The following is a 13,891-nucleotide window of genomic DNA, read 5'->3' as shown; positions in this document are numbered from 1 at the left end:
TTTCAACCCATTCTATAAACTGCCATTATATATTTTTAAATTTTCCCATAAAAATCTAAGTGAATCAAAAACCTCCAACATATAAAATAAATAAGGACTCTAGGGAGTACCTGTATATGCTCCCTTAGATCACTAAGGTCTTATTTAGTTCACTTAGCCGCAACAAATTAATGGTATCGCTCCCCAAAGGACTTCCCTGCTCACACACCCATAACATGGCTCCAGAATTTTCCTGTGCTAATTGGAAATTTCATGCACGTGTGAAAAAAAAAAACAAACATGTCTAAGTTACAGAACCTTAAAGCTAAAAGCAGCTTTACAAATCATTCAGTTTTATCTTCCAAAGTTTATAGATCAAGAAAACGAGGCCAAGAGGTTAATGATTCTCTAAAATAGAAACTATGCAGATTATTCTCAATTTCAATAGAAGAACTGGTAGCCCCCGCCTTTGGTCACCTGAAAGTCTACACATCAGACCTGCATTTGATTCTCCTCCTATACTGCAAAAGTTTCATAAAACTAAGTAATAACATTTCCCCCATCAGTCATTAGATATTTAACTATACATTTTTATATTAGTTTAAAAAAAATCAAGAGAAAAACATGTCTACCTGGTGATTTCAAATCCAAAGCTGAAGACAGAATTACATTTTAACAAAAATTATATCAATATTCAGTTTTGTCTCCAAACCTGCTTCTCCTTTAGTATATCCCATCTCAGTAAGTGGCACCACCTTCTACTCAGTATATGATACTAGAAGCATGAGAATTCTAGTTTTTATTTATTTGAGACAGAGTTTCGCTCTCGTTGCCCAGGCTGGAGTGCAAGGGCACAATCTCGGCTCACTTCAACCTCCGTCTCTCAGGTTCAAGCGATTCTACTGCCTCAGCCTCCTGAGTAGCTGGGATGACAGGCATGTGCCACCAGGCCAGACTAATTTTCTATTTTTAGTAGAGTTGGGGTTTCTCCATATTGGTCAGGCTGGTCTCGAAGGTTGTTGTTGTTTTTTTAATCATCCTTTTTCAAATGCTTCTGTACAGTTAATTACTACTGCAAATTTTATCTACTTTTGATCTATTTTTCTACTGCCACAACCCTGGATCCAGGCAATCAGGATTTCCGGCTTGACTACTATAGCAGGAGTATATTGTCTCCCTGTATCTTCCCTGATCTTCCCTAATCTATTCTACATGAAACATGTATAACAATCTTTTAAGAACACATATGTGATCACACATCACTCACTTTGTTAAATCTGTCATGGGTTTCTTACTGCTCTTAGAACTAAACATATGTACAAGGCAGGCATGAGCTGGTCTTCATCCAGCTCCAGCCTAATCTCCTGACCTGAACTCACAAAACTGTTATCATTCTGGTTTATTTTTGTATTTGCCAAGCTCCTATCTTTCTCAGGTACCTTGAACATGCTGTTCCCCTTTGCTGAAACACATTCTTATATTCTTTCTTAGAATTGTTGCTTTTACATATTTTTCTTTAATAGCATTTATCACAATTATTGTCATATAGTTATTTGAACTATTTGTATATAGAAGGGTTCAACAAATATATTTTGCATGGAATAAAGTAATAAAATTACTTCATCCAGAAGGTCTTTTAGTATTCTTTTTGTGTTTCTTAAATTTGGGGGGAGAGTGAAGAATTTTTACTTCCTAAAGTTTTCCCAAGAAAGGATTTATTTACTAAACTGTAAGACCCTCTTTCATCCAAGTGTTTTTTTTTTTTTTTTTTTTTTTTTAAAGACAGTCTTGCTCTGTCCCCCAGGCTGCAGTGTTGTGGCACAATCTCGGCTCCCTGCAACCTCTGCCTCCTGGGTTCAAGCGATTCTCCTGCTTCAGCCTCCCGGCAGCTGAGTACAGGTGCCCGCCACCACACCCGGCTAGCTTTTGTATTTTTAGTAGTCACAGGGTTTCACCATGTTGCCCAGGCTGGTCTTGAACTCCCAACCTCAGGTGATCCCCCCGCCTTGGCCTCCTAAAGTGCTGGGATTACAGGCGTGAGCCACTGCACCCAGCCTCATCCAAGCTTTTGGGGTTAATTTATCGTGAGACAGTATTTTCAGTAACTTTTATAATTTATAGAGTGCCTTATTGTAAAAAAATGAAGACAAGAATCAAAAGCAGGCAATTAGCTGAGTGCGGTGGCTCAATCCCAGCACTTTGGGAGGTTGAGGCGGGCAGGTTACCTGAGATAGGGAGTTCAAGAGCAGTCTGACCAACAAGAAGAAACTCCATCTCTACTAAAAACATACATAATTAGCGGGGCATGGTGGCACATGCCTGTAGTAATCCCAGCTACTTGGAGGCTGAGGTAGGAGAACTGCTTGAACCTGGGAGGCGGAGGTTGCAGTGAGCTGAGATTGCGCCATTGCACTCCAGCCTGGGCAACAATCTCAAAAAAAAAAAAAAAAAAAAAAAAAAGGCAGGCAACTTATTTGGAGTTCATAAAACAGTACATTTAAATTGATTTTCTGTGTTTGAGCTAAAGAGTAGGTATAAGAATATTTCAATCGTTCTTCAGTGAATGTACTGCCACTGAAATTTCTACTATCTGTGTGAAATAACAAAATCTAACAATTTTACTGGCCATTGATACAAATTTAGGCTGTCTCTCCCCTTAATATGTAGATCTAAAGATTGCAGAGGATTTTTAGATTATCTGGGTTTTTTATTTTTAAAAAGATACCCTGCTTTTAGTAGCACTTGTTAAAAAAATAAGAATGACAACTTTCCTAAGGTCTTAAGATTTATACCTTCTGCCTTTTATTCCACATTGTAGCTTATCCAAGCTTTCAAATTTTCATATCTGTAATTCAGCTTAGATATTTTTATAATGGTCATAAGTTAAAGGTTAATAATCCTTTACAGGAGACTCTAACAGGTAAATTACTTCTCTTAAGGTATACTGATGTTTTAGCAGGTGAGCCAAAACCATCTAAAAGTAGGCACAAACTAAAACTTCTATCGTGTAACCTTTAAAATGAACTGATACATGCTGTTATTTATTACAGAAGTAATAAAAACAAGCTAATAAACTACTACTAAAAGTTAAAATGAAGGGCTAACAGTCCTTTAGTTATTAGTGTTCTAGTCATTATTCCAGAAGTAATTTTAGAGAAAGAGGGAACAGTTGTTATACCAGTGGCAAATAAAAAAAAAGCAGAAAAGAGTAATGCTTCTGTTTGACCACCCTCCATCCAATGTTTCACATACTCTTGGTCAAATGTCTGCAACAGATAAGATATAAAATGACTTAAATATTACCTCCAATAAAAATGACTTTTAGAAGATATTTCAGAGAGCAAATACATGATGTTCCCTAGAGCAAAACAAATTACTTAAAAAATATCCATTTTCAGGATTAATCCACAGAATCGTTTTCCTGTTAGTTACATAATATAGTTATCTGTACCATCCATATTTCTCCATATAAAATTTATACAATATGGCTAAAAGCAACACAAAAATATGTACAAAATTATGTCAGTGAGTGTAATCTTTATCAATAACACCTTCAGGTTCCTAGGTTCTAATTCATTAATGACTGTATTTAATAGGGTAGCCTCTGAAAATATTGCAGACACCCAGAAATTCCAGATAACTTATCATTTAACCCCTGAAATTTAGTTTATTGGGCTATGAACAAGATAATGAAGATTTAACGATGTGAAAAAAAAATTTCAAATTAAAGTGATCCAAAAAGGAAAAGTTGACTTAACATCTAGTAGAATTCTCTAGGCAATATTCAACCTTGAAAGCTTCAGTGGGAATCTGCCATACTTCTAACTAATTGTATACCAGGTATAGCTGGCAATTAGCTGTATGCTTCACTGAGAGAGAATACTGAATCATTTATTAAGCAAACCTTATTTCTCCCAAAATTTAATATTAGCTTCAACTTCCTAAAACCACAATGACATTAATAGTAACTTATACATTAGCCATTAAATGAATTATTCACTTGTATATTTGCTCAAATAAAAATGCATACACAGAAGAAAAAAAATACATGCTACAGTATGGATGAATCTTAAAAACATTATGCTAAGTGAATAAAAGCCAGTCATGAATGACCATGTATTATATAATTTCATTCATATGAGATGTCCAGAACAGAGAAATATACAGAAACAGAAAACAGATGAGGATTGGGATCATCCAATATCAGTATTACTATTATTATTAGCATAGGAATAGCTACAATATGTGGGGTTTCTTTTGGGGCAATGAAAAAGTTCTGTAACTGCGGTGATAGTGCTCCTATCTGTGTATTGAATGTACTAAAAACCATTAAACTGTATAGTTAAAAAATGTCTATGTGGATAACTGAAAATCGTTTGCAACTATAGAGGAAAAATAACTACACAATCGAAACATAATTTGGAAGACATAAAAACAGATTTATAATCTTTGTTCCTTGCTGATGTCTTTCCCACTGGTTTAGAGAGAGAAGAAAAATTCTGCCTGTCTAGGATCTTGTTTCACTCATACTAGTTATGAATTCCTACCTTCCCTCTTATTACTCAACCCACTGAGTTCTGGTTCCTACCATCCTATTCCAAATGTTAAAACAGCCAACAATTTCTAACTTCCGAATCTAATGAATTATTTTTGGTACTTGTTTTGGAAAACCTCTTTAATCATGTTTTCCCTCTGTTCTCACACCAACACAACAACTATCAACAGAGAAGACTTCTGTGACCCCAAATACGTGGCGATTTCTCTCCACCAGCAAGTAAGCAAGCAATTCTGTAGTGGACACAGCTGGGTGTCCTCCAATTCAATTCTGACACTCTATACCTGGAGATAGTGTCAGATCCCACAGTTTGGGGCTCAGTCCCCAAGACTGCCCCACTTCAGACACCAGTTCCAAGTCTAGACCTCTGGAACTTCTGACTACCGGCTTCAAGTTGGGGTTCCCATGACCCCTGCTTTGGATTCAACTAGTTTGCTGGAGCGGATCACAGAACTCAGGGAAACACTTACATTTGTTGGTTTATTATAAAGGATACAGATGAAGAGATGCATACAACGAAGTATGGGGGAAAAGGGACGGAGCTTGCATTCTTTCCTGGAGCCTGCCATCCTCCAGGAACCTCCATGTGTTCAGCTATCTGGAAGCGCTCTGAATCTGTCCTTTTGGGTTTTTATGAAGTCTTCATTATGTAGGCATGATTGTTGAGGAGACTGACCTTCACCAATCTCCTCATCCAGGAGGTTGGGAGCAGGGGCTGAAGTCCCAACCCTCTAATCATGCCTTTGTCCTTCCAGTGACCAGCCTAATCTGATATCTTGAAGCTATCAGTCAACATTAGCATACAAAGAGATAGCTCTTTGGAGATTACAGGCATTTTAGTTGTAAGCTAGGAAACAGGGAGGAAGACGAAATATATACATTTCACAACCGTACAATACTTCTATTTTCATATCCCTCTGTTATTTTATTTTAGTTAAGTAATTCATTTATTTTGAGATGGAGTTTTGCTCTTATTGCCCAGGCTGGAGTGCAATGGCGTGATCTCAGCTCACTGCAACCTCCACCTTCCAGATTCAAGCAGTTCTGCTTCAGCCTCCCAAGTAGCTAGGATTACAGGCATGCATTGCCCAGCTAATTTTTGAATTTTTAGTAGAGACGGGGTTTCACCATGTTAGTCAGGCTGGTCTTGAACTCCTGACCTCAGGTGATCCATTGTCCTTGGCCTCCCAAAGTACTGGGATTACCCGCATGAATCACTGCGCAAGTCCCCTCTGTTATTTTATTTTCTGTGTAACTGTTCCCTTTTGGTTGAGTTTCAGGACAAATGTTCTCAGGATTCCTCTGCTCTCTCTCTCTCTCTCTCTTTAGAGATGGGGTCCAGCCTGGAGGGCAGTGGTGAGATCATAGCTCAGTGCAGCCTTAACCTCCAGGACTCCAGTAATCCTCCCACCTCAGCCTCCTGAGTAGCTGGGACTACAAGCACATGCCACCGTGCCCCGGTTTTGCTATCTTTAGTACTTGGCCGTTCTGTTCTACTCTACTGTCCCCATTGCCTTTCCATATACAAATGATCATCAAGTCCTGCCATGATACTTCCTAAATATCTTTCAAATGTGTCTTTTCCTCTCCATTCTTTTCTATGGTCTCCTAGCCACTGTCTTTGTTTACAGTTATCTCCGCCAAAATAATCTTTCTAAAACACCAAAGTAATCTTTCCAAAACACAAATCTCATTATGGCATGGCCCTATTTAAAATCCTGTAACTACTCCTTAACTTGGCATGTCATACTCAGTATTTCTCGACTGATGCACTAATGGCATTTCAAGATAATTTTTCATTGTTTATCAGTGTTTCGTAGGTATTTTTAGCATCCCTGGCTTCCCAGCAGCACTCTGCACTCACTGGGACAATCAAAAGGTCCCCTCACATTTCTGCCAGGGTGTTATTATCCCATGTTGACAATAGTTGGATATGACCTATGCTTCATACCTCACCAGTACCTTTACTGTCAATTTCTTTTTGTTTGAGACAGAGTCTCGCCCTGTCGCCCAGGCTGGAGTGCAGTGGCGCATCTCTGCTCACTGCAAGCTCCGCCTCCCGGGTTCACACCATTCTCCTGCCTCAGCCTCCTGCATAGCTGGGACTACAGGTGCCCACCACCACACCCGGGTAATTTTTTGTATTTTTTTTTTTAGTAGAGACGGGGTTTCACCATGTTAGCCAGGATGGTCTTGATCTTCTGACCTCATGATCCGCCTGCCTCAGCCTCCCAAGGTGCTAGGATTACAAGTGTGAGCCACCATGCCTGACCTTTACCGTCACTTTCTGGAATAACTTGCCACATGCTTGTGAGAGTCAGAGGGTACAATCTTATCTTTCCTTGAATACAACACATCCTCTCACATAACTATGCCTCGGCAGTCCTCTAGTCTCTCTATCTGGAATGCCCTTCCCATGCTTCTCTGTATGGACAGCTTCAATTTAAAACACTCTTAATTCAAGATTCAGGTTAGGCACCACCTTTTCAGTGACACATTCCCAAATCCTTTCAGAGGTTGGGGCCCTTTTCTGGCTATTACAGCATCTGTAAACCTCTTTTATATTTGTTTTATTTTAATTATCATGTGTCTTTTTCTAGTACAGAGACAGTGAATACTGTAGGGTCAGAGCTGTTATGTAAAACCTTTTCATATCTATGATGTTTACTTAGCACAATGCTTGGCACATGGTTAGAGATGTTCAACAGACTCATAAATTTATCTTTCTGTTGGGACTACTGAGGAATAAACTTGAACTGGAGGAAAAAAAGTCAAGCAGAGTTGCCTATATTATCTCTAAATCCTTACCCATAATCCTTCAGCTCCTATTAGAGACAGACCACTTTTCATTTTGGTAATCCTCTTTGGGGTTGATATTAAACACAAAACAGAAAATCAAGGTAGTACTGAAAACAATACCTCCTGAATGAAAACAAGTTATCTTGAAGCAAGACTGTATGAGATAAACAATTCTCTTATCTTCCATGTGCCCATATCTAGTGACATCATTTTTATTTCAGTGTATGTCAAATACCTACTACTCTGGAAAGCTAACATCTAGAGGAAGATTTCTTCACCTTGGCATCTTTCACTCTATGAAAGTGTTGGTCAGATAATTTGTGGGTAGCCATTTTTGTAGGGAGAATGTCTCAAAGTGGTTATGAGTTGCCAAAAAATTTAAAAATTATTCATTTAGTAATCTGACAAAATGAAAGATTTCACAATTAAAGTATTGACTCAAATAAACAACTCAAAAATCTTTGGGTTGATGGTTTATAAACTCAGCAAGAAGGAACAAAAACTTTGCATTTAAAAAGTTCAAAAACTCATTATAAGTGAATACACTAAGTTCTTATTTGGTTGAGTGCACTATGGTGAGATACCTATTTTTCTTTTTTTCATGACTTAATGGTATATGTCTAACTCAATTAAGAGCCTAAATATCTTAGTGATTCTGTATTTCCCAAAATTCATACATCATGGTGACATGCATAATGCAAAAAGATATTTATATATTTTCATATACTAGACCAACAACACCTTCGCCCTAAAAAACTAAAATGTTTCTGGTGTACTTCAAATATCTGCAATCTTATTCTATTACTCTAACTCAGTAATGAAAACATATATAGCAAAATTATGGTACTCTAGAAGCAATGGAAACCTTATAAATTTAATTTTTACCTGGGATTGTTTTTTAATGTATTTACTAAAAATTCATGTAGATCTATGCCAGTTGAATCAGTGTATTCTTGACTGGAATCTAAAAAACAACAACACAAAAACCCAGTATAAAGTTGTTTGAAAACAAGTCCCATTCCCTTTTACACATGATGTATATCTTAAATAAAACAAGATGCCCCACATTGAAAAAAATTTGACAAAGTAGGAAAAGTTACAATGAACTCCGGTGACCACAATTTTTCTATTCCCATATAATGTGCATGACATGAGTTTATATAACTGCATATCCATGCACATTTTTTAAAAAAATTAACCTCTCACATGTGTCTGTTTAATTTCCTCTAAATTCTTTAAAGATCCTTTTTTACTCACCACCATCTCATGTTCAAAATGCCTCTGTGGGTGAAAAATTTAAATGATTTACATAATTAACTACATCTGTAGCAAATTAAGACAGCTTAGTTCAGATATGAATATAATGGAGGCAATAATATGGAGGTAGATATAAATTTTAGTTGTGAAAGAATTTGATTCTTATGACGTCTGTTACTACCGGCTTGCTTTCAAAATACTTCTCAAATATTCGTGCTATCTTCTCCTTAAATGTAATATCCTTATACTATTTATAATACTGGTCAACATAACTGGGGTTTTAAATTTAAAAAGCATTTCTATTGATCTGCAATGCTAGGTAATAGTGAAGACCTTCCAAACTTATAAAAGAATATTACTGGATACTCAATACTATGACATCAGCTCTTTGTATCATAAGGAATTCAAGAGTGATAGTATTCTTAGTGGAATCAATATAAAAATTATAATGACTGTAGTCTTTTACTATGAGTGAGGGACCAGTAAGAGATTAAGATATTTACCTTCCTCAATGTCTGTTATGTGTTACAGTTTTTGGCTGAAACGTCTTACTGATATATGGAACTGTGTTAAACCATTTTGCCCAGGTGAGTAAGTACTGTATCATCCTTCCAGTCTGTTCTGTGTCATTTTACATAAAGATATACTATATATAATTATTCGAGGGGTAAAGGATGGAATTACTGATAGCAAAATTATTTTTTTGTAAAAAAACAAAAGAACTGCAAACCTCTTGATAACATTTTTCTGGGCAACTTATCACTGGCCTTTTCTTTTTCTGCTTCATCTTTTGAAGGCTTCTCTTCTTTCTCAAATGATTGTGTTAACTGGATCTGAATTTTCTCCTGTTGGAAGGCAAAGTCAATTATTCAATGAAAATACAACATAATTCATTTAATACCACACATTTATATTTTTTGAGTGACATAAAATTGCACAGAGAAAAAAAGATTATTTTACCCAACTGGATTCTTTAAACTAAAAAACAATAATACTGTATCACTTTTATCAAAAACTTTATATAAAATGTTAAAATTCATGTTCTGATTGAATATATCAATTAAAACAAACCCTCAAGATTATTATGGAGAAAATAAATGTTTCCTATTATACTTTAAGTGCATCAACTTGTAAAATCCCTGGAGGATGAGAATTCAGGTCTTCTTAACCTATTTTTGCAAGGAAGATGCCAACCAAGAGCATAATTATCATCAATCATGACAATACGAATGTGTAAGTGTCAAGCCAATGATTAATGAAAATTAGGTTTCTGAGTATCCATTATCATCACACATCCCTTCATTCTCCTACCATATAAAAATGTAAGTACAGAAATTTCCGAAATCAACGGCACACAACTTTATTTCCTTTTTGAGATTTATATATCACTGTCAATCCTTCGATCACCACAGTTGTTTAGAAAGATTTCAAACAAAATTGTATCCTTATAGATATGTAATGTTTAATTGTAAAGTAACCACATTCTATAAGACTGAAAGGAGAATTCACATTTTACTTTAAAAGCAATGCCATTACATGTAATTCTAGAACCCAAAGGGATTACCAGAAATTAATCCACACAGAGAGAAAAGGCAAAAATCATGTAGCTCTGTTTACTTAGGTAAAGTTGTAAAGAAAGCTATAATAAATTCTACACCAGTTTTACTAAAGATAAAGGGGTAGCCTATTTTTAGACTAAATTATACTGTTGTTCTACAGTCATGAAAACCATCAATCAGACACGTAGATTTTTTACCACAATAGGACTGCTATCTGCTATTTTCAGCTCTTTTCTTCTTCTCAATTCATCATACCAGTTCAAATTTGTGTTCATAATATAGGGTAAATGATGCACATTGGCAGTTTTCACTAGGATGACAAACACTTGCTTTATGCACTCTCTGTCTTGTTTACCAAAGACACTGGCAACTTCCTTATACTCATCAACCAGGAAGTAATTCTTCTTACTGTGATTCATTTTCCAACCCACTTTCTTTACTCTTTTCATAACTGCAAAACAGGTATCTAGAAATGAATCTCAGAACTATTTTTCAGAAGTATAATATTTAGAAGTTTTCCTGACTTGTAATTTCTATTCTGGTTACTCAAGAGGAACCCAATGAAAGCCAGGCCGGGAGAAAAGATTTCACACTACCCCCTCTTAGATCTTCACTAAAAGGTACTTCCAGTAACTAGCAGATTTCATTTCTAAGCTCTCCTCAAAAAGCCATACATTTTAATTACAGATATTAAACTATTTTATCAAAATGAACTATATTTTTAAAATCTTGTAAGTTTAATGTACTGAGGCCTGTCTTCAGTTGGCCTAGTTTTCAGTAGCGATACAAATAAGATATATTTTAAACACTGAAGTCCTTATATACAAAATCTTCAGACTATAAATAACTGGAATAATAGCTACCTCTCCATAGGAAGCTGCAATTCCTTTACTCTTCACTCTGTCAATGACATCTGTTATTGAGGTCACTTCCCTCTCACAAGCTCTCATCAGATACCAAGTGACATCTCTCTCTTAATTGCCTCTCAACTTTTTGAATAATGAGTTTTATTCCAGATTAATTCCTCAAAAATCACATTCTGAATCAAGCAAATTAGTTGGAAAGTGTGTCTACCATCAAGGATTAGATACTAGTACCTTTCATGAGAAATAATTTATTTTCCAATTTCCACCCAGGTGCAATTTATTTATCTCAAGGCTTGGAAAAAGACTTCTTACTAGAAGAAGTATCTTTTATTCAGAAGATTTTATTCATAGGCAATTATCCAAAAAGAAAAAGCTTATTGGATTTAAGAGAAACTGAGAAAGAATATATTAAGGGAAATAACTGAGTTTTGATACAGCTTCTTTAGTCATTACCCACATGCCGTAACTCATCTTTTTGAACTGCCAACACAAAAAATCATCTATGATCAATAATGTATCTATCAATACACAACATATATTCCTGTTATTTTTTCCTCATATAAATTTTCACTAGCCAAATTTAGTACCATAACAGGTACTCAAGATTTTTCAAATAGGTAAAATGCACTACAAAAAACAAAGGTCATGATACAGCTTTTGATTTTTCAAAAATTACACACTTTTTCTGTATTAACAGATTTATGAATGCCTGACCCTTCTTTCCTCAATCTCTTTTGACTGTCATGAGGCTAAGATGGTGTAACATCTGTTTTTTGGTCAACAGAACGAATAAATGAATTTTCAAAAACATTACAGTACCTACTACTCCATTCCAAGCAGGGTATTCTTTACTCTGACTTGTACAAAAGATCTTTTTTTTTTTTCCTTTTTTGAGACAGAGTTTCGCTCTTGTCACCCAGGCTGGAGGGCAATGGCGCAATCTCGGCTCCCTGGAACTTCTGCCTCCTGGGTTCAAGCTATTCTCCTGCCCCAGCCTCCTGAGTAGCTGGGATTACAGGCTTGTGCCACCACGCCCGGCTAATTTTTCTATTTTTAGTAGAGACGGGGTTTCACCATGTTGGCCAGGCTGGTCTCAAACTCCTGGCCTTAAATGATCCACCCACCTCAGCTTCCCAAAGTGCTGGGATTACAGGCGTGAGCCACTGTGCCTGGCCAAAAGAACTTTTAAAAAGTGGTGTTTCAAAAAATAATTTTAGCGATTTTTTTTTTTTGGAGACGGAGTCTCTATCTGTCGCCCAGGCTGGAGTGCAATGGCACGATCTCGGCTGACTGCAAACTCTGCCTCCCAGGTTCACATCATTTTCCTGCCTCGGCCTCCCAAGTTGCTGGGACTACAGGCGCCCGCCACCACGCCCAGCTAATTTTTTGTATTTTTAGTAGAGACAGGGTTTCACCGTGTTAGCCAGGATGGACTCGATCTCTTGACCTCGTGATCCACCCGCCTCGGCCTCCCAAAGTGCTGGGATTACAGGCGTGAGCCACTGCGCCTGGCCTTGATTTTTTTTTTTTCAGACTATAGTATAGCTGTCCAGTTTTCTTACAGTCATGCAAAAGCCAAAGGTTAATATTTGAAAATGTTCTCCAGGCAAAGATTTAGTAAATATTTAGACTGTATTTCTGCTTTTTGCTAGGAAGTCTATTTCATTGCTAAAATGTATCTATTTTATCAAATAAATGCATACAGCTAACCTCCTATGTAGATACATTAAAAAAAAAAAAAAATCGGCTGGGCAAGGTGGCTCACCTGAGCTCAGGAGTTTGCAGCCAGCCTGGCCAACATGGTGAAACCCCGTCCCTACTAGAAATACGTGGTGGTGGGTGCCTATAATCCCAGCTATTCAGCAGGCTGAGGCAGGAGAATCACTTGAACCTGGGAGGTGGAGGTTGCAGTGGGCTGAGATCGCACCATTGCACTCCAGCCCGGTCAACAAGAGTGAAACTCCATCTCAAAAAAAAAATAAAAAATAAAAATAAAAATAAAAACAAAAAAAAATTCATAAATTAATTTTCAACCTTGTGTTTCTGATGCAAAGAAATGTCAAAGCAAACAGATTTTAAAGTACATTTCATTGACAACAATCTATTTCAAAACATTTTCCTTGCATTTTCAAGCAATAAAATGTAGTGCTTTTTAAAAACAGTACATATTCTAAATATGTGACAACTATCCTCAATATCTGTAAAAGGCTTTTGAGGGTATCATGTAAATCAAGGGAAAGTACAACAATTTTAGTTTGAATCACCAAATGCATAATGATAATTACTTTACAAAAAAGATGTACATGTCATGGATCAGTCATGGTTTCTTAAATAATCACAAAATTGCCCAAATTCCTTGCAAACTGTCTGTTGGGATAAAGGAGTATTTTCAGTTGCTCAAACTCTTATCAAGTAGAACAAGCCAGTAGGCAAAGTTATTACAAGATAAACATTGGTAAAGGGTCCAAAAATATCTATGCATAAATATACAGATGTAACATGAGACAGAGATCAACCCATGGCTGAGATTAACAGAAAAGTAGTTATAGCATTAAAAATAATGTAAGGGACAAACTAAATGGTTTGCCTAAACCTCAGTGTTCTAAATTTTACAAGAATAGACATGTGAGAAATCAGAAGTACTAGATTATTATTAAAGAGCCAAGCTAATATGAAAATTGGTTTCACCATGTATTCAGGTTACATTAAATAACCTGTCAAGAAGAAGTCTTGGCTAGTCTCTTTACATACAAGCATTAAGTATCTGACAAATTTCTAAAAGATAAAATTAAAAGGGCAAATTTCACCACAATTATATTCACTGGAAGTGCTACCTTAACATTTTTTAACTTTATAAAAATTAATTTATAACTTTC

The 13,891-nt window shown here is 36.3% G+C and overlaps 1 protein-coding gene across 26 annotated transcripts in view; it reads right to left on the bottom strand.

Moving 5' to 3' along the window:
• R3HDM1 (R3H domain containing 1) overlaps positions 1-13,891 on the bottom strand; it is a 198,121-nt gene that overhangs the window by 96,369 nt on the left and 87,861 nt on the right. For 23 of the 26 annotated variants that reach the window (XM_031651725.1, XM_031651740.1, XM_031651722.1 and 20 more), the window contains 2 exons: positions 9,321-9,435; positions 8,219-8,297 (listed from right to left, as the gene is read on the bottom strand). In XM_031651725.1, coding sequence (XP_031507585.1) covers positions 8,219-8,297; positions 9,321-9,435 — 194 coding nt within the window. Of the gene's footprint in view, positions 1-611; positions 1,759-3,282; positions 5,530-8,218; positions 8,298-9,320; positions 9,436-13,891 lie in introns of those variants that run through there. The other 3 variants (XM_031651746.1, XM_031651742.1, XM_031651747.1) reach the window with 3 other exon arrangements.

This window comes from Papio anubis, chromosome 10 (assembly GCF_008728515.1).
Source record: "Papio anubis isolate 15944 chromosome 10, Panubis1.0, whole genome shotgun sequence".
Taxonomy (NCBI): domain Eukaryota; kingdom Metazoa; phylum Chordata; class Mammalia; order Primates; family Cercopithecidae; genus Papio; species Papio anubis.
This window is presented reverse-complemented; position numbering and strand designations above follow the sequence as displayed.